Source organism: Pelecanus crispus, chromosome 3 (genome assembly GCF_030463565.1).
Source record: "Pelecanus crispus isolate bPelCri1 chromosome 3, bPelCri1.pri, whole genome shotgun sequence".
In the NCBI taxonomy this organism is placed as follows: Eukaryota; Metazoa; Chordata; class Aves; order Pelecaniformes; family Pelecanidae; genus Pelecanus; species Pelecanus crispus.
This window is the reverse complement of record NC_134645.1, coordinates 59,056,591-59,084,289: the sequence shown is the minus strand read 5'-3', so window position 1 is coordinate 59,084,289 and position 27,699 is coordinate 59,056,591. Positions and strand designations below refer to the sequence as shown.

The 27,699-nt window shown below is 41.0% G+C and overlaps 1 protein-coding gene across 3 annotated transcripts; it reads left to right on the top strand.

Annotated features, from left to right (window-relative positions):
* The first annotated feature begins 32 nt into the window (after positions 1-32).
* Positions 33-23,631, top strand: PPIL4 (peptidylprolyl isomerase like 4). 3 transcript variants are annotated; one of them, XM_075707944.1, is made up of 14 exons: positions 937-1,006; positions 1,927-1,994; positions 2,080-2,144; positions 3,942-4,059; positions 5,980-6,122; positions 6,478-6,574; positions 8,047-8,163; positions 9,983-10,107; positions 11,835-11,901; positions 12,845-12,956; positions 14,520-14,616; positions 15,264-15,402; positions 16,495-16,533; positions 22,168-23,631. In XM_075707944.1, exons 1-14 carry the CDS (start codon positions 937-939, stop codon positions 22,390-22,392), a joined length of 1,482 nt encoding a protein of 493 aa, XP_075564059.1. In that variant the 3' UTR covers positions 22,393-23,631. The 3 variants fall into 3 exon arrangements, with proteins under 3 accessions (XP_075564060.1, XP_075564059.1, XP_075564058.1); XM_075707945.1 differs by lacking the exons at positions 937-1,006; positions 16,495-16,533 and adding an exon at positions 33-127 and having other exon boundaries at positions 22,168-23,630; XM_075707943.1 differs by lacking the exon at positions 16,495-16,533 and having other exon boundaries at positions 22,168-23,630.
* Positions 23,632-27,699: the final 4,068 nt, after the last annotated feature.

Below are 27,699 nucleotides of genomic sequence, written 5' to 3'. Positions count from 1 at the left end.
CAACTCGTCGTGCGCCGAGTACCTGAGCGTGGTCTGGGGAGAGGTGAAGACAGCGCAGCCTGAAGCGGAGGCTCTCTGCGTGGGGGAGCAGGATCCCTTGCTTTCAAGATGACGAGCCTTTAGATGAGTACGGCTCTAACACGTCAGCCCAAGAACACTCATGCCATGGCACCCCTTGGAAGGGAATAAATTCTGTTTGCTTGTCTGTTTTTTCAGTGTCACCCCCAGTACTACAGCCTGTGTTGTAGCCGCGTGCTCCAGGCAAATACGGGGACTGCTAATCACTTTTATAACCCTGTAATTAATAACTGCAAGGTAAAAGTAGGGGTTTTTTTTGTGTAGACTAAGCAGGCGCACCCCTCGGTGAGCACCACGCTCGAAAGCTGCACGATCGGCCTCAAAACGCCTACTTTGCCGGAGGAGGTTGCTCCTGGCCGCCCCCATTTTCTCACACCCCCTTCGGGAAGGGCTCCCCGGCCGCCTCCAGCCCCGCCGGAGGGGAGAGCCCCGGGAGCGCGGCCGCGCCGTACACCACCCCCGCCCCGTAGCCCCTGGGCTTGCGAGAACGTGGAGGAACGGGCCTGCCCTCCCGCCGGGGAAGGCCGCAGCATGGAGGCGGGCAGCTGCGAGGGCCGGCTCGGCCCCGGGGGTCCCCCCCGCTGCGAGGCCGACGCGCTTGTGGGGACATCCAGCCCCGGGGAGGGGCGGCGCTGGCAGCGGGGCAGCCCGGCCGGGCCCCCAGAGCAGCCCGGCAGGGCCCCGGGGCAGCCCGGCCAGGGCCCCCGAGCAGCCCAGCAGGGCCCCGGGGCAGCCCGTCCGCCCTCCCCGCGGCCGGCCGGGGGGCAGCGGGGCCGCGCTGCCTCGGCGCCGGCTCCTCCTCCGCGCCGGCAGGGGGCGGTGCAGCGCCGGCGGGCCGCTCGGGGGCGGGCGGCGGCCATGGCCGTGCTGTTGGAGACCACGCTGGGCGACCTGGTGATCGACCTCTACACGGAGGAGCGGCCCCGCGGTAGGAGCGCGGCGGGCCGGGGCCGGGGCCGGGGCCGGGGCCGGGGCCGGGGCCGGGGCCGGGGCCGGGGCCGGGCGCGGTTCCGCCCCTTGGGCGGATGGCGCCTGGTCGGTCAGGAAGCGCCGGCTTTCAGCCGCCCGGCCCTGCTCGCCGGGGAGGACCGCGGCTCTGGGGGCCGCGAAGGTTCGGGGAAGAAGGGGCCGCTGGGCCGCTCCCCTGAGCGCTGCCCGCCGGCCCGCCCGCCCGCGGCCCCGGTAGCCAGCCGGGCCCTTTGCGGGGCCTTTGCTGGGCCTGTGGCAGCCTGAGGTTTGGCTGCCGGCGCGGCCCCCCGGGCAAGCGGACTTCCAGGGGGTGCGTGCGGTCAGCAGCACGCCTTCTCCCCGCCTGTGTTTTGGTGTCTCACGGCGGACCTCGGGCCTGGGGTTAGATCCAGATGAGTGCCAGGATTTCCCTGGCCGTCAGCGGTCCGCCTGGGCTTGTATGTACGCGTTTGAAATGCTTGGAAGCATCAAGTACTGTTGGGAAGTTTGGATTTTTTTTTTTTCTAATTATGCGTTTGTTATACACGCAATGCGTATTTATTCAAAAAATTGAGAAAATGTAATATAATCTAGATCGAAAGGCAACCGTGGTCGTCTGTCTTAGGTGCTTGGAAAGAAACCGGGGAGAAGAAATGTGCATTTCTGTATAAGTAGTAGTATTTAGGATTCTCCGAATCACTAGAGGTAGGCTTTAGGAAGGGAGGAAATGTTACAACTCCTTAAGAGTGTTTCTCACAGCGTTTGTAGGTTGTACACTGATAACTCTTAACACAGTCTGCTCCGAAAACACTTTTCTACACGTTGAACTGGATATCTGTTGTATCCATACTTACTACATCTGGGCTTTTCTTTAATAAATGTTGGTATAATTTCTTACAGCTTGTCTGAATTTTCTGAAGCTCTGCAAAGTCAAGTACTACAACTATTGTCTTATTCATAATGTACAGGTGAGTATTCTCAATTCCTTATTTTTTTGTTCGTTTAAATTCACAAACATGAAAGCAATATCTTATGTATTCTGCTTTGTGACAGAGGGATTTTATTATACAAACCGGTGACCCCATGGGAACTGGCCGTGGAGGGGAATCCATATTTTGGTAAGTAAAACTTTTGTGTTACTTAATAAACAGAGAAGTTGTATAGGGGAATAGGGGGTTTCAATTAGATTGTCTTCAGCTCTCTTGGGGCAGAATTACTGATGGGAAGTAAAAATGTTGATGTATAAGCTTCTTTGGTTGTCATACTTAAATACCTTTTTAATTCCTACGCTGCCTTTGGCCATTCCAATTTTTTTTCTGGACAGTATTCTATCTCTGACCTTAGAAGTGAAGTTACAAAAACAAGTTGTACATACGTTTCTGTTTGTTTAAAAGTTAGCAAGTAAGTATAGGTTTGGTTTTGTAAGAGAAGGATGGTAACTTAAGTGCTCTGTAGAAGGCAAAGTCATTAGCAGTTTGTTACTACTTTTATTTTTGTAACAAAATGTATGTAATTGAGCGGGCGGGGGAATATAGAGACTATACTTAATTTCCTCTATGTATAAGTAATCCTGTTGCTCCTAAAAATTTACTTGTGTTCATTTTGGTCATGTGAACGTGTTTAAAGAAATCTGTTTCTTTGTTTAAGATGTTTTCAGTGGTCATGCACGTAAAAGTTGAAAGAAATCATTCAAACAGCTAGGATGGAATTTAGCAAAGTGTGTATGTTCTATAAGGTTCCTTTGAAATTGTTATTAAAAGTAGAATTAAAATTGCAGAGCAGAACTAAACCTGGAGTGCTGGGGAACACAGCATAGAGAGATACATAGCTCAGTTTGAACAGAGGCAGTGTTGCTAGGCCAGTATTGACTTCTATAAGTCGTGGTCTGTCAGAGCCTCTTAAATACAAAACCTTAAAAACCTGGATACATGGATCACCACTCCGGTGATTCTGGAAGCAGTATAATTGTGCTAAGTAGATGCAAGTCTAAGTAGGTAAGCTTACCAGACCTGAGCTGTCTCTGCACACGGGTAGATCAAGTTTATTTTGATATTCTGCCCTTTTGTCTGAGGCTGTTTGGTATAGCAGATAGGGAAGTATAGGGTGATGAGAGAGTGGCAGATTCCGTTCCACTACTAGCACGGAGAGTGGCAGTTTGTCTTTTCTACCTGTTCATTACTGCTGAAGTCCACAAAATTGGAGTTTCTGTTCTTGCTACCCAGGAAACTAATACAGGCAAAGTTTAATTTGAATCCTTTCTTCATAAAAGCTTACACCGGCTTAGCAAAACAAGTTCAAAAAGAACACTCCCCTTAAATTTGGGCAAATGTGTGTATTGACCATGCCTCTGTCAGTTATGGAGTGAGACAAAATGAGTGATGTCAGGGTTAGACTTAAAAAATTAAAAATAATTTAACAATTTGCCATATCCTGTGTATCTCAAATTACTGTATGCAGTCCTGTCTATGTGATGAACTAAGTTTATGCATAGATTCAGTGGCTTTCCATTTATCTTGGAAGAAAGAGAAATTTGTGACATAAATGATTATGTTTTTACAGCATGGATTAACTTATTCTTACAGAACCCACTTATCAAAACACGGATTTGCTTCATGCCTTAGAAAAATGTTCTATACTGTATTTAAAAAAAATACAAATATGCCCCTCCCCGACTCCCCCAAAAGCCGTTGTGAAATGCCTCAGAGAAAAATTTGCTGTTCCCTGTAATATAAAGTGAATTATGTAAGTGTACAGGTCCATAAAAATGTGCATGGATGCAATGTAAATTCTGGTTTTATTTGGATGCCAATGTAAAAATTTTTAAGGGGTTTTATTTACTGTTTCAACAGCATTTGTTTATCTCACTTTTTTAAAATTCCTTTGCCTTGTAACATATTTGTTATATATATTTTCAGTCAACTGTATGGTGATCAAGCTAGATTTTTTGAGGCAGAAAAAGCGCCGAGAATTAAGCACAAGAAAAAGGGAACCGTGTCAATGGTGAACAATGGCAATGATCAGCATGGATCACAGGTCAGCATACAGTGTTGGAAAACCTTGGTACATGTCTAAGTAACTAAAATGAAAATTCCTTGAATTTACAAAAGAGGCATAACAATGACAGTGTCATCTCAATAGCATTATCTTGTAATATGGTCAAAAGGCATGTAAAAAAATGGCCATAGATAAGTATTTTTTCATAGCGTCCCAGGTGCCAATGGGTATTTGATTACAGAAAAGAAAGAGGTTGAAATGCTCAGATTCAAATCCTGTCCTAGATTAATTTCATAAACTTTGTTACAATTCAGTCCTCTATCTTTTTTCCTTTGTTTATTAATTTCTGTTAATACCTTGATGTGATTTTGTGAATGTATAGAATGGGCAGGAGAAAAATCCTGTAGTTAAATGGAAGTGAAAAGTAAGGAAATTGGGTTTTAAAATAATCTTAAAACTTCCTGGTTGTAACTTCATGTTAGTTTGGGAACTGAAATCATACCACAGTTTCCTCTGTATGGTTGCATAAAAGTGTGCATTAATAATACAATTATCCCAGCGATGTTATAGAACAATTTTTGAAAGTGGTGGTGTTCCCTTTGCTGTTCCCTGTTCAGGTGCACAAAGTTTTTGCTGCAGGTATATTTAAAACTCTAATCTCATAGAATTATATTATTTCTAAATTATTATTTTAGGTGCAATGTCACTTTTATATATTAAAATGCCTCACTTGTAATAGCCGTATGTTTTAATTTTAAAAAGAGGGGTTTGTAATAATGGAATAGCAATTAAAAAAAAAACCCAGTTTTATTCCAGCTAGAGCTTGTAATATATGGAGTTAATTTTGTTGCTTCCCTGCATTGTATGTATAAAATTGATTGTTTGGGTGGGGGGTTTAGGAAGAAGAGATGACATTTATATTTACATTTAAGAACACAGCCTGCTAGCATATATACAGGCATATAGGAATGAATGCAGTTCCCAGGAACATTACTGCAGCTTCTTCCTTGGGAAAGAAAAATTCTAGTAAGGAATTATGTGGAGTTGGCTTACAAATGTAATGTAGCTTAGTGTAACCTGTACCAAATACTAACCAGTCTTAACTGTGTTGCAGAGAATGAGGAGTGAGATGTTACCAGTCAGATTGTAAAGCATTGTGTTCTGTTACTTGTGCATATCTGCTCCTTCCTCCTTTATTCATTACCAAGTGTCCTCTGTCTTTAATTTGTTACCAAGTGTTGAGTTGGTATCAATTTGCATAGCTTCAGTTTTGCCCTCAAGTGAAACACCTGATTTGTGTTAGGATACATTTCAGTGCCAATGATCTGATCTAAGCCAATGCTACTGTGTTCTAGTTCTCCTCTGTGTCCTGTTTTTTGGGAGAGAAGGGTTTGTGATACAAGGGAAGGAAGGAAAAAAGCCCAGATAGAAGCAGGTGAAGGTAGAACTATGGAAGTTTTTGCCAAAATTGTGAAAATGTACCTGCTGAATGCAGTGTGACGATGGTTTGAGCTCAGCTCACAGCTGACTGCTGCCCAGAGGGGTAGCCTTGCGCTTTCTGCCCTCCCCCTTTCATCAGCTGTGATGCCTGTCACATCCTTCGCTGATCTCGCTCAACAAACCTGCCTGGCAGATACCTATGTGCTCTTCCTCTGCCACTCTGGTTTTCTGCCACGTTACTGAGTCGTATCAATTCACAGAAGGGTCCAGTGAGCCAGAGCTGCGAGTTTGTGTGGAGGGAGGCTTCTGTCTCTCTGCCTCAGGCGGTGGCTGTGAGCTGTAGGTTGGCTCACCATCTTCTCAGAGCCGATGGAAGAAGACTAATCATCTCCTGCAGAAGTCAGGAAGAGGGTTTCCCCCACCCCACTGATTTCAGTGAGAGTTGTACCTCTCCTAAGGTAAAACTCAAGCCCTGAATATTTCTATTTACCGTTGTTGGTTTTGTATCTTCTTTTCTAGTTTCTTATTACTACAGGGGAAAACCTGGATTATCTTGATGGTGTGCATACAGTATTTGGAGAAGTGACAGAAGGCATGGATGTATTGAAGACAATCAATGAAACCTTCGTGGATAAGGATTTTATCCCATATCAAGATATCAGGTGTGACTGCTTTTAACGTCCCTTTTTGAGGAATACATTGCAATTAAACAAATTCATCTTTTTTTGGAAACTAGATTAATATAGCGATGTCGGGTGACCTGTACATGGTATCTTAAATACTCTTCTATTCCAGTATTATTGGTAAAATAAGCAGGTACTAAAATAAGCAACTATATAAGAAAATGTGCAGCTATGTTGCATTTACAAAAGCATCAGTACTAGTATTTACAAGCATACAGTATGTTTGGCTGTTTGGGATATAACTGAGAATCAGTGGGCTGGCTTCCTGTTACTTTGGTAAAGAGAGTTTTATTTGCATGTGACTGATACTGGTCTCGATTTTGTTTTCTATAAGGATAAATCATACAGTAATTTTAGATGATCCATTTGAAGATCCACCTGGCTTGTCTATTCCTGATCGCTCACCAGAACCTACTAAGGAACAGCTAGATGTGAGTGTTTATGATAGCTTCTTGGGGAACAGTTGGAAGGAATGATTAAATAAACTTATCCCTATTGGTGACCAGCACAGACTTGGTCAAAATAAGAATTCTGTCTTTAAGACTTTGTCTGTCAAATCTATATCCTAAAAGAACTACACATTTTTAGTGTAGGAGGATAAGAGATGCTCTTCTACTATGCCAGCTTGAGTTCTGATATGTCAAATGCTTGTCTGTTATTTGGGGCTATTGCTGTGTTTAATAAAATATGGCTGCTTAATCTTTCAAGAAAAGGATAAAAGGGTGATGCGGGCGCTCTCCTTTGTGACTATGGTAGAGTTAGGTTAGAAAGCCGTATTTTAGATTTCTAATTACAGTGCAGTTAAGCAGGACATTCAGAATATTCACCTTTGGCATTACTGGTTTTTTGTATGCACTGGTAGAAGACAAAACATAACTAATGTTTATTAATATTAAAGTGCTTACTGCTGTTTTTTTCCTTTTAAATGTGAAGGAGTCTGTGTTTCAGTGGAAGTAATCTTGGTCATTCCTTCAGTTATATCTGCAAACATGCATGCTGTTGTGGTGTATTTGATCAAACAGAAGTAATTTGCTAAAAACATAATAGTATTTATTCATAACTCACTCATGGCATGCAGTTATGGAAGTTGCTATGTGATATTATCTCCTTGTATGGAAACAGTTGTTTCAAGCAACGAATAAATTGACTAGAGAGAATATTGTTTATTTTTAAGCTTAATAGATATAATTACAAGATTGGAATTAGGTTTTCATAGTATGTCTGCACTATGTTTACTCTCTGATGTACCTTCAGATATGTTAAGTGGTATAAGGAGTTTAATAGCTCACTGCCAACTGCATAGAGATTTCAAAGCTTATACTTAGTTTTCTTCCCCTGTAGCCTGTCTGAAGATACACCTTTTGGTGTAGAAATGTCTGTAAGAAGGACAGTGTTTTAGAGATGCTGATGAGGAGAAAAAATGAAACCTCAAATCCTGCCTAGATGTAGATGTGTAAAAATAAAATTCTTGTTGTGATATGCTATATTTAATGTTTGAATCTTATTAGATACCACAGATATTTGCAGTGTTCCTGATCTTCATTTCTGTTAGGAGCTATCTAGATTAGAAATGAGTCAACACTTGTGGTGAGATGTTAAGTATGAGATGGGAGAACTTAGAAAAGAATTTAGAATATCTAACTGCATATGGTTCACATTGGGCCTGAAAGTTCATACATAGTTCATAGTGCCTGAAGCACATGAGGATAACATCTTCTCTCTTTCTTATTAATCTAAGTGGGGAGAACAGAATGAAAGCCCAGTTCTGCAGAGAAACAGTGCTTAAGCATTTTTCATGTCTTGGGGGGTAAAGAGGGGAGGTCATCCAAGTAGTATTTGGAAAGTGAGAAAGAATTTTTGGCCATGGCTTGGTAATAAATAGCTTTTTTCCTTCATTTTTCAGAGTGGTAGAATAGGAGCAGATGAAGAAATTGATGACTTGAAAGGACGGTCTGCAGATGAAATAGAAGAAGTTCAAGCAGAAAAAGAAGCAAAAACTCGTGCCATTCTTCTGGAAATGGTGAACATCTTTCTGTATTTACCTTTTAGATGTGCATGTTATATTGAGTCTAGGAGGATGTGTACTATTTATCTTGAAATTGCTCATTAGGTGATAATGTCACGGCTCAGAATCTGTGCTATTAAATGTCTGTGGTACAATGGAAAGGATTGAGCATGAGCACTGGAGGTGGTTTTCCGATAAAACCAATGATATTTCATTTTTAAAGCCAGGATTAAAAGTGGACCAGTGGAGGCTTTATAAAAACTTGCTAGAAATGCATCCATTTAAAGAACATAACGTACATAATATGCTGCTGAATATCTTTAATCCTGGAAAAGGTTTAGCATGTGTGGGAGAGAGCTGAGCTACTTTGAGATAATTTCTTCCCAGGGCATATAGTGGCATTGAGGATGCGTTATTCATATATGTAATGGTTGTCTTCCTTCTGTGGGATTAGTTGAATTTAACATTGGTTAACTTTATGTTCTTCCTTCTTAAACGTAATGTTTGGTAACTGCTGGCAGCTGTAAACACAGAGTTTTTAGTAACAAAAATTGTGAATAGGCTTTGAAGTCCTTTTTTTTAAAAAAAAAAAAAGAAAAAAAGCAAAAAAGCGCACACACTTGTTGTTGAAGGATGGGTGAATCCATCACACTTCTTTACAACTACCAAATTCAAATTTATGGTGAATAGTTTGCAGCAGAAACTAATACCAAGGTCAGTCTAGATGTGGCCACAGTGTTACAGAAGATCTGCAGGCGTGGACTCTTCGTTCTGCAGCAGCAGTGGGGTTGATGAGCTGTTTTCTGGATAAAGTTAAGGTTAGCTAAAAAAGGCAAGTGGGGTATGTGAGCCAATGCGGTAATTTTCTGTGAGTATTGCTGGGTAGTATGCAATAGGGAGCTATGTTACATAAGCTGAAGAGCTTAAAAACTAAGTGTACTGCTAGTTTCACTGATTTGAAAAACCCCAACTATTAGTTCCATTGTTCTTTTGTTGAAGCAGTAAACTTCTCTGAAGTGTCATGTGCTTAAACTCCTTTTGCGTTCTCTTTTGTGGAATCTGCTGCTTACTTGTGTTATTTTGCTTCTTTCTGCTATCAAATCAATATGCATTACCTTTTTATTAGCATATTAAGTAAAAGATGGAGATAAATTGTTTAAATATCACTAGTCCTTTGTTCAGGTTTTAAAAAGAAGTGCTACTATTCAACAGGAGGTGGTGTGTGTATCTGCATTTTCCTTTGTAACTTAATTTGCTAGTTCGAGGATGGGAATTTTGATCGAAGGTTGTAAACATTGAAGTTGTGTGTGCTGTAAGCAAGTGTTTTTTAGTAAGCATGAATGCTTTCTCCCTTCTGTCTGTCTGAACAAAGTTGTATAATAATAACTTTTCATCCTTATCAAGCGATCTTAAATTTAAGCTTATCCTAGCTGTTGCCAGATTTCAAGGAAAGGTGAGTTTATCTTGGGTACAGACAGAGACTAAGGAATGGATCCAGTCCATTTTTATTTTTATAATGGAGTGGATCTAGAAGTACGCTTTCACCTTTTAGAACTGTGTATTTGTTACGTTATGAACAGGGAAAGCAAGGTATAAAGTATTTGTGACTTTCGTGAAGTCCCAGTGGTGGAATTGCAAATAGATAATCATTTTTAGGTGCTATGGAAAACACTTTTTTGTGACATTGAGTAGGAAAAATATTTTATTAATTTTTGATTTTGTGATAGGAATGTGTCTGAGATCATCCAGAAGATGTGTTGCCGGTGTGCTTGTGGCAATAAAATGTAGAAAGCTTTCGGCAGAAGTGATGAAAGTCTTTTTCTGTATACCACAGGTGGGAGATTTACCAGATGCCGAGGTCAAGCCACCAGAAAATGTGCTCTTTGTTTGTAAACTGAATCCTGTGACCACAGATGAAGACCTAGAGATAATATTTTCACGATTTGGTCCTATTAAAAGGTAATTATTGTAAAGCAAAAAAGAAAACCTTCTTTGTTGAAACTGCCAACTTTGTTGATTCCTGCCGGTCTCTTTAGGTTTGGCTGTTAAGCAGTATTCTGGCGTCCCTGGAGATTTATCCTGTGCCCGCATGTATTTGGATAGAGACCGCAACAATGGTGATACAAAGTCAGATCTAGCTAGATGAGTATCCTGTCCCAGCAGTGGTTTTAAGTGAAAGCCTAGGGAAATGTAGGAACAAGGAAAGCATATGATATTCCCCCAAGCCCCCCGTCCTCTCCCTCCTTTTAAGAGTTTTATCTCAGATGCTACATGACCTAGATACAGTCTCTGGGTTTTTCTTCTCCATGGGAATATGTATGGTTTTGAAATAAAGTGACAAACGTTTCTGGCATCCGATACACTCCTTGTTAAGGTGTTCCTCATGCCTGCTGCCTTTTTCAGTTTTGAACTTGGCTCCTAGTTTCAGTTGGCTCCTCCTAGTACTGGTATCAAAAAACACGATAGACGGTGAAGCCTACTTTCCTACACCCCTCTCTATCCTATACCCCAAAGTCATCTGTTTTTCTTGCTAACAGTACAAGCCTACATACTCATGCTTTGCAGAGGAGTTTTCGTTACCTTACTTCCCTTTTCTCAACCTTTTCATGTTCTTTTGTTTTTATCTCAAGATGAGAGGACCAGAACTGCACATGGTATTAAAGAAATTACAGATTTATGGTGGTATTCTCTGCTTTGCTCTCAACTTCTTTTCTAGTTAATGCTAAAGCTATTTTTTTTCTTTTTAAACAATGCACAATTAGGATTCCCCCCCATGCTGATCTTGTTGCATTTATCTACATTGAATGTCATTTGCTATCTTGTTGTTCAGTTGGTCTCCTAAGAACTTTCTGCAATTTTTTCAGTCTTTATTTTTGCCACTTTTTAACAATTTAGTATCATCAGCAGACTCCACTGGTGACCTCTTTAATTTCTCAGTGAGAAATGACTGTTTACTCTTATGCGGTCTTTCACATGTTTATCAATGCAAAGAAGTTTCTTATGCCATTGCTGCTTAGTTTCCCCAAAAGCCTTTGGTGCAGGAGTTTATTAGAATTTCCAGAGGGATTTCAAAAGACTGCATCAAATAGATCATCATCACACATAAGCATATTGACTCTTTCAGAGAACTTAGGTTTATTCAGATGGTCCCGAGTAGGTCCTGTTTATTCAGATGCCTGCTAACTCTGTTCTGTGTTGAGTTTCCACCAGTTTGTGCAGTACTGGCATACAGGCCTGCAGACTCCCAGATCCTTCACTGGACTGTATGTATGTGTGAGTGAAACTGGCATCATGTGTGCCACTCTTACAACTCCAGCATGATTTCTGGATGTCCTAGGGATTCTTAAACTCTTTTTTTCCCCTCTATCAATTTGTTCAGTACCTCTTCTGCAGTCCTTCCACTTTCAGATAGTTTCTCTGAATAATCCGGAAAGGAGGGTTCTGGCACAAGACTATCCTACCTTCTTCCTCACTGATGGCTGCTGCAAGGAATTCATATAGCTTGTCTGAATAGTCTTGTCTTCTCTCAGACTCAAGTGTTACAATACCTTCAAGGGTTTTTTATTGTTTGGTTGGTTGGTTTTGGTTTGTTTTTTTTTTTAACTGTTACTCTCCCTTTTAAGCAGTGCTTGCCTTGTGTTTTGCTCCAACAGCATTGACATTTTAATTTTGTATCAATTTTTCAGCTGTGAAGTGATCCGAGACTGGAAGACTGGTGAATCTCTTTGTTACGCTTTCATTGAGTTTGAAAAGGTATGTTATGTTATTTAGGTATACTGTACATAGATTCTACTTATAAAAGTTCATTTTTGGTGCACTTGCATTAAGGAAAACCAGTGAAATCTTCAAGTGTGGGGTAGCTGGTATTTTCCCTTACTGACTTAGTTGTAGAAGTTGTAGGTCCTAAATGAGGCAAATGTTTAAGTCTTTCTCTATACAACCTAGCAAAACAAATACGTTCTTCTTAGTTTGTCTTGAAACCAGTGGGAGGAGAGCGGGTCCCTTCCACCCCCCCCCAAGCACATTAGGATTTTGAAGAGTTAAAGAAGGGAATGCTGTGAGAAAAAGGAGGCATGCTGCATAAAGAGAGGAGGGTGTATGAAAGAAGGTAGATTGATGAATACAGTAGCATCCTGTATTGGGCTTTGTCCTGGTTTCAGCTGGGATAGAGTTAATTTTCTTCCTAGTAGCTGGCATAGTGCTGTGTTTTGGATTTAGTATAAGACTACTTTATCAACATGCTGCTGTTACTGTGAGATTGATAGTAAAAGTTCTCGTGATGGTGCATAGTTTCTTGGTTGTATTTGCTAATCACTCTAATCCATGAGGAAAACTGGAAAACACTGGAAAAGTGTTCTCACTTCTCTTTAGCCTACTCAGGTACTTAAAATGGAGCTTTTATTAGTTGTCCTTTTTTCCCGTGTTTTTCTGAATGTATTACATGTGCCAAACACGTAGCTGGATTGGCAAATTTTAAAATAGTGAAATGAACTGAAGAAATGGAATTTGAAATGTTTACATTCGGACAAAGCATAAGTATTTCTTTTGAAATGGCACAACACAAGAACTGTTGTGCTTTATGCAATTTTAGAGAAAAATGTATGCCATTAAGCAGATGAATTTGTGTTTGAGCTCTTCAGTGAATATTTCTATGAAACAATCATGACTTAAAATTTTCTGGAAACATTAATACCAGGAGGAAGACTGTGAGAAAGCCTACTTCAAAATGGACAATGTGCTGATAGATGACAGACGAATACATGTGGATTTTAGCCAGTCTGTTGCAAAGATTAAGTGGAAGGGAAAAGGTAGGTACATTTGCGATTCTTTGACCCTCATAACTTAATAAGCCATGACTTCTATACTGTAAGTATTATGTAAAGAGGAGCAATTGTTATGAGCTTAAATAATCTCATTCAGGGATATAAATTCTCCTGGTACTGTAGTAAATAGAGCAACGCAGTTGCTAGCTCTTCTCTTCACTTGTTTCATATGAAAGAGTAGAAGGGGTTGCTACTGTTATATTAATATTACATTGCCATGGATTGCCTTTTTATCAGCTGTATTTTTGCCAGTAAATCATTTGTTCCTCTCAAGCTTTAAAGTGATGTTTTTTGATATTACTTACTAGCAAAATAATATGGCAGTGCATTGTTACCTTCTAGTTTCTATTCTTTATTCACTGTGTGACAGTTGGGTGTGTACAAGAAAAAAATCGGTATTCAGGACGGGGATTTCCCCTCTTCATCTCCTGCAGGTCAAGCATATTGCATAGCAGGCCGTATGTTATAAAACCCAGTTTCAGATGTTTGAGGATGTTTTGGGAGGAAGAAGATGGTGGCAGAGGTGGGATACAGTGGTTATTTGGTTGTTGGGGACGTGAGGAAAACACTGGACTTGGAGAGGTGCATTGCAGTGATGATGTTCTTGTGTGTCTTCGCCTAACAAGGCAGTCAGCTCTCAATTGTTTGCATACAGTTTCTCCGCATTGGGGACTAGTCATGGACACTAAAACTTGTCCCATACAGAGCTGAGATGACTTTTTTAGCTGTACCATGCTCTGCAGTACATCCTGTACTGACTGACTACACAGAAAACTTTTCTTTATCTGGGTAACTTATGTCTAAATTGTCCTAAATTTTGGAAAGCTAACTATACTGTCATCTTCTTGTGCTTATATGGTACCCAAAAGATTACCTAGGGGAAGTACTGTCCTTCCATCTTCAGTAGCCATTTCTGACCTAGCCAGTTAGTATTGCAGTTTTAAGTATGACCGTGAGATGGCAGCACGTTGCTGTAGAATAGTTTATTAATCTGTGAGCTGGTACTTTATTAAGTTTATTAATCTGTGAGCTGGAAAATGAAATCTGTCATGCCCCTCTTTAATTCAAGACATGACAATTTTTTTAATATTTTTCCATTTGAATTCCTAAGCTGTAGCTGTCTCAGAGGTTTTCCTTTGTGCAGCCCAGAACAAAAAAATCATTTAATAATGGGAATAGTCTGTAGGCTTTCATGGTAACAGAATTTTAAGTAGTGTGACATACGGCCTGTAATCAAAGCGGGACTAATTGGTAAATGCTGCTTTGTGATCCAGCTCATGCGTTGTCTCCACTGGACATGAGTGAGGAGAAAGCCATATGTTGTTTAATGGGATCTGCAAGCAAGGGAAGGACAGAAAATCACAACTTGTCCTACTTTCTTCTACTCTGTTACCCACATGTCAGTGTTGTTTCTGGAGCTGTATCCTGCTATGAATCTCTGTATGGTTATGAAGAGCCCTTAAATTCATAAGCAGAACTTAGTGCTAGGTGTGGATCTTGGTTATTTTTTTAGTTGGAGTGAATTTGAGTATGTTTTTCTGTGAACAGGTGGGCAGTATACCAAGGATGATTTCAAAGAGTACGAAAAGGAACGTGATAAACCTTCAAAACTTGCTCTGAAAGAGAAGGTAAAACCAAAGCAGGAGTATCCTTTTCTGGTCAAAGGTATTTTTTGCACTAAGTACAGTTTATGAAAACAGCCTGGAAAAGACTTCTGATCATTAAAGCTTGCCAAATGGGTGTTTTGCTGCTGCTTCATATAACCATTTGGTGCTTGAGATGGAATTAAGCATTTTGCATTTTTCATTTGATGACTTAGATGAATTTAGTTGAATCAGAATGTGCTGTTCCACTTCCATGTTGTGTGCAGGTAAATAATGTTCCCAGTCCGGAGCCCTGGAATGACATGTGGCATAACAGAGTTTTAAGTAATTTCACAAGGGACCTGCTGCATCCAAAATGAGACCACAGTAGTAACTAAATCATGCTCTGTGATTCTACTTTGCTTGTGGTGAGCATGAGAGAAGGGAAGACCATAGCTTGTTCAGATACCCGCAGGTAGGAAAGAAAGGAGAATTGGGACCTGGCTGTACTGTTTGACAGGACAGAATCCAGTCATTTTAGCACAGCTGATTTTTTTCAGTGTGCACGATCCTGTTCAGACTGAGATACATAGTAAGTCTGGGTAAACCCTGGTCTGATAAACAGGGGTTTGTTTGTTTCGTGAGCTTTTATGTTCTGCTGTTTATTTATTTATTAAGTAACAGATCTGTCCTTAACTAACACCATCAGTGCCAAGTACGACCTTGTGCTGGAGGAGGATATAGAAGAGTCTCAAACAAGTCAGTCACACTTGGCTAAAAAACAAAAGAAGAAAAAGCACCATCACTCTGAAGATGAAGAGGATGACAAGAGGACCAAAAAATCTAAGGTATTACCTTCTTCGTGCATTAACTTTATACCCGTTTATTGCTCTTCTAATAAGAGAAGCCAGGGAAAAAAAGTCTAATATTGAACTGAGGACATAGTGTGCAAAGTCCCATAAAATACAGGAGTTGTAAACATACAGAAGGCTGATGTTAGTATCTGATTATGAAAGAGGCTTTCTAGATATTCCTGGACTTCTGAAGCTTGGCATGTCTGAATGGCTTTTTGCCAAAACATCCTGAAGAGGCAGTGTAGCATCTGATGAAGTAGGAGATCTTCAGCACTTTGAACCTGTTGTTCACATATTCCCAGTCATAAACTAGTAGTTAATCATATTTCATGAATGCAAACTATTTCTCATTTTTTTGCCAGACCAGCACGTTTTGGCATTTTCCCATATGGAATCAGAAACACAGTCTCTTTGCATTATCTTTTTTATTTTTCCTTAACTGTTTTGGAAGTGTTTTTGTAAAATGTGTATGCAGGTTTGCTTGCATTTGTATTGTGCAAGCATAATGGTGCTGTAAGACTCGGACTATAGAGGAGGTCATCAGAAGACAGTAGTTCCGTCTTTCCTTAGTTCCACTGCAGCCTGTCAGGTCAGCATTCTCACCTTTCTGTGAACTTCGGATAGTCAAGATGTTGGTGTTTCATGGAGACAGTGTCTGCAATGATAAAGTGGAGGGTTAAGCACCACTGAAGTGTGAATGTTAGGGAGAATAGAGCTAAGCTGAAAAAAAACCCCACAACCCAGTATTTTAACAATGCAGGCTTTGTGAGTGAGAACAAAGCTGTCTTCTAGCAATTTTGCAGAAAGTGATAAGGTTCCAGCCACAGTAAATAAAACCATTGTCCTGGCATGAGTTTTGAGTACTGCTTTAAGTTCTGTGTAAAAAGAGCATACATGGTTTGGTTGTTCCATTGCATCACTTCTTGCTGTGATGCTAAAAATAACTTTCCTCATGAACATCAGCGATTAAATTTTTTCAGTGCCACCAGTAAGCCCTGTTGCTTGTTCATGGTACAAGTCTTTTTGTCGCTGTTTGTATACCCATTCAGTTGGGATCCTTTGGGTGGAGGGGAGAGACCTGTTCAGATAATTAAAAGTCTCGATCGGAGCATATACATGCAACAAGTCTGAACTAGTGTTGGTTAGACTTCCTCCTATCTTTTTGGCTGATTGACATTGTCACTTTCATGTTCTTGAAACAGATGTTTCTGGAAGCAGTCCTTGTTCTTGATGGTTCAGAAATTACACGTGTGGAACAGGCTGGTCATGCGTTATTAGCAGAGAACGTTTTAAAATCATTCAGATGTCTCCACCCCTGCAGGTGGTAGAACAAGTACTGGAAGCAATAGGCTATTAACCTTTGTATGTTATAATTGTTACAAGGGGACTGCGAGAGACGTTATCAGTGGATTTCACAACGCAGAAATGTGAGGACAGAAGGATTACTGGTGCTATTCCCAGGTTCTGGAAAACAGTATTTTCTAGTGCTTGACTCTGTGATCTCTTTTGTGTCTCTCATATTTTTGTGATTTAGTCATCTGCTGCTATTGTGGCTTGTTCCTGTAGTCTGCGGCTGCTGTGTTCTGGTATCTTTGTCTTTCCCAGTGCTTTCCTCTATGTTGCTCACCTTCTGCCGTTTTGGTGTAAATAGCTTAGCCTTCTTATGCCCAAAGTCACAGGTGGAGGCTTACTTCTGTTCTCTGATGGCAAACAACATAGTTCCCTCTTGGAGCTGTGAAAATGAATTTATGGGAAGAATCTTTCTCTGTGTCTGTACTCGAATATTCTTGTTAGTGTGTACTGTATAGTATCTACATACTGAGCAGTATGTGCTCAGTGTGATTTAGAGATTCAGTAAATGTCTTGGGCATGGCCCTTTCCAGGTGAAGTCTGCAGGCAGCTTAGCTGACAAATCCTCTTTAGCATACACAAAATGGGTTTTTTATTTATTTGTAATTTGGGCATAATCTGGAGAACTCGTACAAGAACAGGGGAAGGAGGCATGTTCTTGAGGCAGAGTGTGTTCAGTGTGAATACTGAGACCAGCTCAAAGCATAACAGTATGGAAGCTTTTTTGATGAATGGTAGCATTTTTAGTATAGTGTCGTGGTTTAAACCCAGCCAGCAACTGAGCACTATGCAGCCGCTCGCTCACTCCCCCTGCCCCAGTGAGATGGGGGAGAGAGTCGGAAGAACAAGAGTGAGAAAACTCCTGGGTTGAGGTAAGAACAGTTTAATAATTGAAATAAAGTAAAATAGCAATAATAATAATATTATTATTATAATAATAGTAAGAATATGCAAAGCAAGTGATGCACAATGCAATTGCTCACCACCCACCGGCCGATATCCAGACAGTTCCCAAGCAGTGATCCCTGCCCCACGGCCAACTCCCCCCAGTTTATATACTGAGCATGATGTCATATGGTATGGAATAGCCCTTTGGCCAGTCTGGGTCAGCTGTCCTGGCTGTGCCCCCTCCCAGTTTCTTGTGCACCTGGCAGAGCATGGGAAGCTGAAAAGTCCTTGACGGGCATGAGCAGTACTTAGCAACAACTAAAACATCAGTGTGTTATCAACATTCTTCTCCTGCTAAATCCAAAACACAGCACTGTGCCTGCTCCTAGGAAGAAAATTAACTCTACGAAGAAAACTATACCAGCCGAAACCAGGACATATAGGCAAACAAAGCATTTTCCCTTAACCCTATTTTGGAAATACTAGAATATATTTTAGGTAAGAACTTTAAAACAAAACAACAGCAGACCTTCCACAACTAATTGGCCAAAGATCACAATAGCCATGCTTCATACATAAATTTCCACCCTGAGCCCCTAGTGGGGCAGAGGTTTTAATTAACAAAGAACAGTCTTATAATGGGAAGTTCTGGCAACTGAAACTGCAGTTTGTGCTACCAGCTCCAGCTATGACTGAAAGGGTTTTATTTTCCGAATAGTTTCCATGATGTTGAGTTGTTTTTCTGTTCTCTTGCTGTTTTTTTTTTTCTTTTTTTTCTTAGTATATTTTGACTCATCCTTTTCTTAGTCTGACACATGCTTCCTGAATCTTCAGCCTCTGTGTTGATGTTTTAAGAATATATTTTTGAATCTTGTGCTGTTTGACTTGATTCCAAAGGGTAGAAGAGGTAGGGTGTTGTGGCTTGCTTTTAGTAGGCAACAGGATGTGGGTCTGGAGCAGACGGCTGCACTACCATGTGGGTTTGTGAATAGGATTTGCTAGAATGAATACAGGTCATGTTTCTGCTCGAGATCTATATTATGACTTCCCTTTCCAGTTTTCTCTGTGTTTTTTTGTTCCTTGGATTTTTTTTATGATAACTGGATCAGTGGAGAAGTATAGCCTATCCAATGGATTTTTGTGAGACATAGGGGCTTCCTGACTTTCAGGTTTCTGTAATGCATGGTTTTGGCAAAGATACTGCTTTTTCTGGTTTTAATTTCCTGCTCTTACTGCTTATTGGCACTGTTCTCTTTTTGATCAAACTTGACCCTGAATACAATCTCCCTCATGAAAAGGCTGTCTCTATTTCTTTGCTCCTTTTAACTAGTGTGCCTAATGTATGTAGAGGTAGCATATTTGTTCTACTTTTATGGTAGTTCGTGATATTTCTAGATGCTTTACCTGCAAGTGCAGGTAAAAACTTGCAGTTTTGGCAAGTTACTACTTTTGGCAAAGCCAGCCACGAACTTCCAGAGAAGTGTCTTTCCCTCTTCTCATATTTCCTTCCTCATGTGTATTTACCAACATAGTGTGGGATTAAGAATTGGAATGATCATCACTTACGCATTGACAGATAAGAGGCTGTGATCCTGTATTGAGAAATCTAGACTTCAGCAGTAAGATAGAGCCTGTTTTTAAATAGGAATCTTTTTCTTCCTCTTCCAACTGGACAACAGCATGTTTCTGACTTGAGTAGGGCATAAAAGATTTGATTTCAAAATACCATTATTTTTAGTAACTTAGAGTGTTTAAAAATTGACTTTCTTCTGTGCCAAAGACTTTAAAAAGATAAAATCTTATTTAAGGGGAAATGTAACCCATTTTGGGGGGGAACTAAGTTGCAATTCATTCTATTACTTCAAATTACTACATTTTTTTCCTTTACACTGTGATCATATTAGCTACTGTGACAAACTTTTTGTGGCACTTTCAGACTTGCTCTGTACACCTGTACCCTAAATGCTTCTGTGAAGGTCATTGTGCTTAGCTGGCTCCTTGCTCATATGACTTTTTAAAATCCTTTCAGCAAGTTGCCCTTTTCTATGGCATGCAGCGTAGGCTATTTGTCTTCACTTTCAAGTCTTCAGTAACCTGTTCCCTGCCCTGTCTTGGCCAGTAGCCTGTCTCCAGTGTTGGCGTGGTAGATTTTTTCAACTGCGTGCTGTTCTGCTTTTCTCCTGTTTTTCCTTGTGCTGGGAGGAAACTTCAGCAACAAACCAGCTAGAAGGCAGCAGTGCACCAAGCCCACCATCTGGTTTTCTGGCCAATATTTTTGTCTTGTTCCTTTCTACTCCACCCCCAGTCTGTCCATCTTCTGATGTTTACTCAGGCCCTGCCACAAAGGGGCTTGAAACCTGTCATCTTGTTCAAACAGATGGAGGCTTTTGTGTACAAGACTAAAATGGCTGTGCATCGTTCTGAAGATGAAGGGACAAACCTATTATAAATAGCTGGAATCACCACTCCTTTTTGACGAATTCAGATTTTAAAATCTGTACTGAAATAGAGTTTGGCAGTAAAGATGTGGAATAAGCATTTGGCCACCAGTGAGATTACTGTACCCAGTGGTAGCAGAAATTTTTTTTTCTGTAGATAAAGATCAAATCTGTGATTATCGATGTGTGCGTTGGTCCAGGGGTTTTATGTTGCTTATTTTAACACCAGTATTTCAGCATTATCTACATAATTCTAAAGGTGGTGTTTGCCCTGGGAGTTTGCTCTGGGAACCATGGTGATCACTGCCTTTCTGGATCAAAGCTCCACTTTGAGTAGAGGTTTTTTTTCACTATTCTTTTAAATAAATAAAGTTTGCTTGTTTATATATGCAGTACAGGTTTTAGCCATACAATTGTGAATGCTACTGTCATGTGTACATATTTAGAAAAATGAAAATCGTATCTGAAATTAAGAAAGAAATACTGTATAATTCAGACATTTTTCATAGTTCATAATGATGTGTGTTTAATAGTGGTGTTATTAAAATCCCATAAAATGGCATCTGTCTGCTAGAGCATATAGTAATACTAAACTTTCAAGTGATCGTACCTTCGAAACAAATGCCAAGCACCTTCTTACTGTAATAGTAAATTGTATATGTATCTTTCTGCAGGATTCTGAAGCTCCTCTTGTATTTTGTTTCACTGTATATCTTAGTTGAATAATAAGATCAAAATAGCTTTTAGCAGTGCTTGAAAATGTTAGTTCATGTGTCAAAACTCAGTGTTGTGTATTAACAAAATCTTTAGAGTTCCTTGAAATGAAATGGCAACTTTCTAAGTGACTTTTGTCTTTTTACTTTTAAAATTGCTATGATGTTGTGGCCTGTACAGGTGTTGGTGTCTCCACACAGGTGTTCTTATGCATGTGCTGTGCCATAATCTTGTTAGTGTGACATGTCACAATCTCAGTAATTAAGCCATCTGTCCTTCATTTACTAATACACTGTCTCAGTGGTTTCATACTGTCTGCCTAGTGCAGCAAGTGAAGCAGGTGTTTTACTGAGAGCAGTCCCTCCTTTGTCACATCAACCTCATTTCTCTCCAGAGCAAATCCGTTCTGTGTGCTGAGCCACTCGGTCAGCATTCTTGATGACAACGTGCAGAAAGATAGAGAAATTAAAAATTTCCTCATTTTTGGCTACCTGGGGGTTTTTAAAGAGTTGTTGTGTGCTGAAACACCATTACCACTTGTAGTACATACTGTTGGTCTCTCCTTTTTAGGCCATGTTAAATTAGATAGACTTGTATCCCTTAGTTTACTATGTCTGTGTATGAGTGTATCCTCATGGGTTTTCTGTACGGGTCCATACCCATGCTGATGCCTGCAAAATACAACTAATTGTACATATTGTACATACAATACAACTAATATTTCATTACTTTGTTGTTTGACCGTACATTTAAAAGAATTAGATTCTCCATGTTGCCTTTTCTTGTGGACTTTTAGCTTCAAGGAAGTGGTTTGCGTGCATGTGTAGTTTTGGCCTTTGTAATGGCATCGTTCATTTTTCTGAAGCCTAGAATTTAGACTGTTAAGGATTATTACAGGCAGATCTTAAAAAGTGTTCTGCATCTTCATAGCACTGGAATGCCTGTGGGGCTTGAAACAAAACCTATGATCAAAATACTTCCATTGGTTAAATAAGAAGTCAGAATCCAAATATAGCTTAGAAGCTTGTGTGATGCTTATGAAGAGTTTGATAATATCCATCTGAGTTGAGTCCCTGATATAACCAGATTTTGCTAAAGCTTCTTACGAAATATGAGCAGCAGCATACCTGGCAGCCATGCTTTTTTCCATAAATGCTGACAAAAGCTGTAGACTTACCTTCTTCATGTAGTTACAGTGCAGGGGGTTTATGCATTATCTTTTTCAAATCATTATGGATGTGAATCTATTTCAGGTAGTACCAGCCTCAGCTAAGGAACCAACCATGCTTGACTCTTTTCTAGTTCTCTTCATGTCTGTATATTTTCCCCTTTTGCCTGTAACTGCATATCTATCCAATTCCTTTAACAGGATTCCGATCGAAAACATGAAGGAGAACGCTGTAGAGAGAAGATAAAGAGTGAGAAGAAAGACAGGCATCGGAGTCGCAGCCGATCTCAGGAGAGAGACTACACTTACAGCAAACAAAGAGACAAATATAAAGATGACTTCCGAATAAGAGACTGGGATAAAAAAGCAGACAGAAGCAGAAGTCCTAAGAAATCAAAAGACAAAGAGAGGCCCAAGTACAGATGAAGGATGAGGAAAAGAGAGAGGGGAACTAAAATATGTTTTCTTCCAGCATTTCCAACATTCTCTCAAATGGATGTGCAGTTACTGGATAAAAGCATTTGCCTTCTGTTGGCAGCTTGGCCTTATAATTCTATGAATGCCCCATGTATGTATGACTGTCAGAGTAAGCCTTGATTCCAGAAAGGTTGTTCCAGTAAAGTATTTCACTCGTGTTAGTGAAATGGTTTGAGTCTCCAATAAGGAATGTTGTCTAAAGCTTTTTGGAAACTTAAGCATGCACTAACAAGTGAATTGTCCTTCTCCACTGTGAAGAGATTTGCAGGACATGCCTCCTTTCTACAAGGAGGTTGTATTTGTCTTTCAGCACTTTCAGATGCTAATGAGTGTAATAGAAGGTAATGAGTGTGATAGAAGACCTGGGGAGACCGAAGTGTGCTGTGCACACTCCTTCCAGAAAGTGGGCAGATACCATTTGTATATGAGTACTCAAACCTCCATTTCCTCCCGTTAAAATTAAGGGCTTCTGGTTGGCTTAGTCCTGTCAGCTCTATTTGCAGGCACCACTGTGCAGCAGTGGTTAAAGGCACTGAAGTACTGCTGTGCCACTTGCAAGGGCAATGGAAGTGCTGCGCCATACTAAATCAATAGCACGCACTTGCTCGCTTATTTACACAGATAACTTGGCGTTGTGGCATTGCTGGAGGATGCCTCTCAAAACTGAGATTCACTTGATACTTGGCCCATCTGTAGTGTCAGGGGGATCCAGCTGCTATGATGTCAGGCAGGTTATGTTGGGTGGGTAAGAAAGAAGAAAATAGTCACTAGCAGAAAAACAGGATTTGTAACTTGCATTGTATTTACCAAAGCCATGATGGAATTAATTTTCAGGTTTCGTGGCAGAAGTACGTCAATTAAGAACTCTTCATCTACGGGGAAAGGCAGGTGAAGTTATCAGAGCCTGGGTCCTAGTGAAAGTTGGCAGGCTCTTCAATGTCTGGCTTGCTCTGATAAACAAGACCTCACCGTTTAAACGGTGTTAGTCAGTATGCATACATTTTAAGAATGCGTATGTCCTCCTCTTCCTCTCCAGAGGAGGAGAGATCTCACATTGTTAGGAGGGGTGGGGAGACATGGGGGATAGCATTCGTCTTTTCTTCCCTTCTGTGGAATGTGTGATGGCTTGGAGGCAGTCTGCTTTGATGAATAAATTTAACTTTTTTCTTTTGTGATTGTGTTTTTTCTGTAGTATTTGCTGTACTGTCTGATTGTAATATGTAATAAGATTGTATAGCTTGATACCTCTTATTGGAATGTGGTCTGCAGGACGAAGACTAAAATTTAAGGCAGGCAAGAAGAGTCGCTGCAAATTACAGTGCCCTGGTGGGCCAGTAGCTGTGCCTGGCTGGTGCATTTGGATGGACTGTGTGCAGAAAGTGAACTTCTGATTAAGATGCTTAAGAAGGCTCGTAATAAAGGAACAAAAGCAGCTGTTTACCCCTTGGCAGAAAATTCTGCTAAGAGGGCCAGGCCAGATGCCTAGAACATCCAGACCCGAGCTGAGTGAGGATAGTGAGGGTATTGTATACAGGAATGTGCTTTCCAGCAGCATCTACCCTGTCCGGTTTGTTAAAGGTTAAGTGTACTTGGCTAAGAAGCTGCCTTTTGCTGAATCTCTCCTTTCTAACTGTTGTGTGCTTCAAAGCATGGAACTAGAAATCCAGCGTTTCCATAACTGTCTCCTTAGAAAATGTTCCTAAGCCACCGGGGAGTTGCGGGGGCCTGTGCAGTCCTTGCGGAGTCTGAGCAAGAGTGCAGGGCCCGCTTCCCAGAGGAGAAAGAAACAGGAAGCCTGCTCTTAGGAGTCTGTCAGGGAGCCTGGGGCTGAGGACTGCTCACTGTTCCGGTCCAGAAAGTTTCTGCCTTCAGTCTGGGCATAAGCAGACTTCCGAAGGACTCTGCTAGTCCAGGGTATGATGCACTGTGGGGTAGTGCTGCTGAGGCAGTAGATTTTCTCTAGCTCTTCCTGCCTTTAGTCTGCTTTGTTAAAGAAACAAGGTTTGCACTGCCATACCGTCCTCAGTTCTTCTTTTCCACGGCCCATTTTTAACATGCAAAAACATTGGCCAAATTTGACAAGGAAGTGGAGATGCTAAAGCATCTTAAGTTCTTGCTGCTTTTAGGAAATGGCGGTCATAAGAAAGAAAAAATCTTCCACTCTGGAGAAAAAAAAAAAAAAAAAAAGCTGGATTCCTGCTGAACACCAGAGGTCCTCTGACAGGAGAGATGAGAAAAGTGACTCAACAGCATGAAGAGTTTCAGCAGGCATTCCCAGGCTTCAGCTAGCCCCCAACCACTTACAGAACTTGATGTTTAAAACCACACACCCTATTTCTGGCAAATGTGCCCACTTTTCAGCAGCAGATTTTTTTTTTTCCTCACAACGGGTAAATGCTTAAGAACTGAACGTTTGTATGAGTAGTGTATGGAAGTAAATAGTCAATTTGCGTAGGTGGCCAAGGAGTCTTCAGAATAAAGGGTGAAAAAATAAATACATCCCAAAGGTTTCAAGTCTCTGATTTTCAATATGCCTTAGTGCTTTTAAAAATGTGTCCGGTGTCTTCAGATGGATGAAATCTCCTCTTTATATTTTTAAGCTAAAACTTTCAAATGCGGATGTTAAAAAATCAGGTGACAGCATAAAAGCTCCCCATTTGGAGGTAGGTACTTAATTTCAGGTGCTGCTAAATAAGACTGACTTTCTGGGCTGCTCTGCTAACACTGTGGAGGGATCATGGTTCACCTGGTACACACATGAAGTGCTGAGCACTCCGAGTTAGATGGGATTTACTGCTACAGTCACCTGAAGTTAAGGTTGTGTACCTGTGGTTCTTCTGGAAATGACACGAATGAGCCATATGGTCAGCTGAAACCACAAACATTTCCTGATGTTCTTGTCCTGCCAGAGGTGTTGGAGCAGACGGGTTTTTTATTACCCGGGAGTTGAAGTGTTGGCTTGTTTTATTCTAATGAGAGTTCGCACTTCCCTTCACACTTCCCTATCCTCGTTTCCTTTTCGTCAATGCTATCTCCAACCTCAGTTTCAGTATTGACCTTTGGGGCTTGTGGTAGCTAAAAAGCAAAAAAAGAACAAAAAACCCCACCTTCCTCTAATGTTGAGAATAACATCGAAAATGTCGCAGCAGAGAGATCAGCTTCTTCACTTTGACTTAGCTGAGGCCTGTTTGAAGGGGAACTCTTCATGCTTTAGGTTCCCTGTTCAGAGGTTAAAGGCCTAAAAATCAGCTCCTTATAGTTTTCTGTTGGATTCCCTTCTCTGTAACAACTTAAAAGGGCGATGTAGACTCTGTATGCTGTTGTAGTCCATGGATAAGAGAAAGTTAGACACCTATTTTGTAGTCGTGCGTTGCAGTTCTTTCAGCGCTCTGCAGGCTTGAGGCTTTGGATGTGACCAAAACTATGTTATGAATGGGGTCTGGTCTTAAAGCACTTAAGGCAAATGAGAGAGGCTAGGGGTTTGCAACAATGGCCGTCACACAAGTCGGTAGAGGTAGCATAAGGATTATATGCAATCAGTTGGTGTTCCAGCATGGGTGACGTGGTAAGCAGTTACCCAAAAACATTCATGGTAACCCTGCGTTCATCCTGGCGTGTGCTCTGCCTGATGGCTGTCAGCCTTCTGGCCGATGGCTTCCTGTTTTTCTTTTCTCAAAGATCATTAGTGTGTTTATGAAACGCCCTGAGCATAAACCTGGGTTGTGCTCTGGGTGGGTTAGGGAGCTGGCAACGTGTAAGCATTCTTCATCAAAACCCCGGTTTGGCACAATGCCTTGGTGCGTTTGCTCTTCCTTTGGGATGTGTGCTGAGTGAGTTGTTCTGCATAGTCCCATGCATGGATGGAAGAGCGTGCCATGTGTCCCTGGTTCTGGGCTGCCAAGAATCTTCACTCTCTGTAGGTAAAGCTGTACCTGCTTCCTTCCACTTGTCAACAACCCCCCCACCCCTCCCAAAAAATACCACCCAAACAAAATAAAACAAAGCACTCCCCCCACCCCCACTAGTTATTTAGACAAGCATTTTTAATTGCAAATTAGTTACATTCAAAATTTCCAGTAAGTTCCAAAGCATTTCTGAACCTGTTGCTGCTCTTATCTTTGTTCATCTCACCCTCCTGTAGCCTGATTTTTTCATGTAAATCTTGTATGTTACTGATAAGGGGATTACAGGTTTTGCTTGCAAGCTTTCTAGAGCATGGATAATGTCAATCCTGTTCCATCAGTCACTCATTGTATACATAAGGCGAGTATAAGCAATTTGAAAAATGTTAAATTACACAAAGAATTATGTAAATACTTGCTACAGGGTAGTATTTTTGTGTAAAACTCTTGGTCTGGTTACCGCCAGAATGTGCTTTTTCTCAGTGAGCAAGCCAGTAGCATCTTAGTTCAACACGGTAGCCGTGTCGAAAGACAGCAGTAAACTGTATTAACGTTTAGGTCTTCCAAGCATATGATAAATCATTGAAGCTGAAAGACGGTTCCAAGAGCTTTCTGAAATCTTAAGCTGAACAGCAGTAACCTTTGAACTTGAAACTTGTTTGGGACTTTCTGCTTGTAGAAGGTACTTTTTATTATAAGCCCAGTGGAAAACACTTGAGTAATAGCAGTATCTTTTTATATAAAAGGCAGAGGAAAAATAGATATTTTAGGCAAAAACAAGTTGGGATCCCGCTACATCAGATCTTAAGATGGAATTGTACATTTCCAAGAAGTAAAAGAAGTTACCATTGGCTGTACTCTTGAAATCAGTTCTCTGTTCTCCCTGTTCTGCGGTCAGATGGAGTGCTCGCTACTGTGGCATAGTTTTGGGGAGGGAGGAAAGGTGGTCGTTCTGGCAAGCATGTAAAAATACCTCTTCCAAAGAGACTCGCTCTTTACCAGCCTGAATACAAGGTTGCCCATCAATAACTGATCTGGCACTCTGGCAGGACCTGTTAAGTTAGTGATGCAAATTTTTGGGGTGAACACCTGTCTCCAAGTCAAAATTTTGTGTCTCCAACAGGGAGAGAACTTCACTGGCAGAAAACATCTAGACTTCGCCCAATAGTGTGTAAAAAATAACATTAGAAATTGGGACCATAGCTCGTACTGTGTACCGGTGACTTGTTCTTAGTGAGGCGATAGAGGAGATTGAATTGAGGGAGTATGGCTCGAGGGTCTGACCCAAGCCTTGCTTGAAGGCGGTAGGGAGATACTCTTGCTCGAGGCAGGATGGGGAATGTATTAATTCCAG

Bases quoted from the DNA above. Each gene is read 5' to 3' on its own strand.
- PPIL4 (XM_075707944.1), top strand. From the start codon at position 937: ATGGCCGTGCTGTTGGAGACCACGCTGGGCGACCTGGTGATCGACCTC. The intron at 6,575-8,046 runs GTGAGTGTTTAT...TTCATTTTTCAG, and splicing joins CTACTAAGGAACAGCTAGAT to AGTGGTAGAATAGGAGCAGA. The intron at 16,534-22,167 runs GTCTGAACTAGT...TTCCTTTAACAG, and splicing joins GGAGCATATACATGCAACAA to GATTCCGATCGAAAACATGA.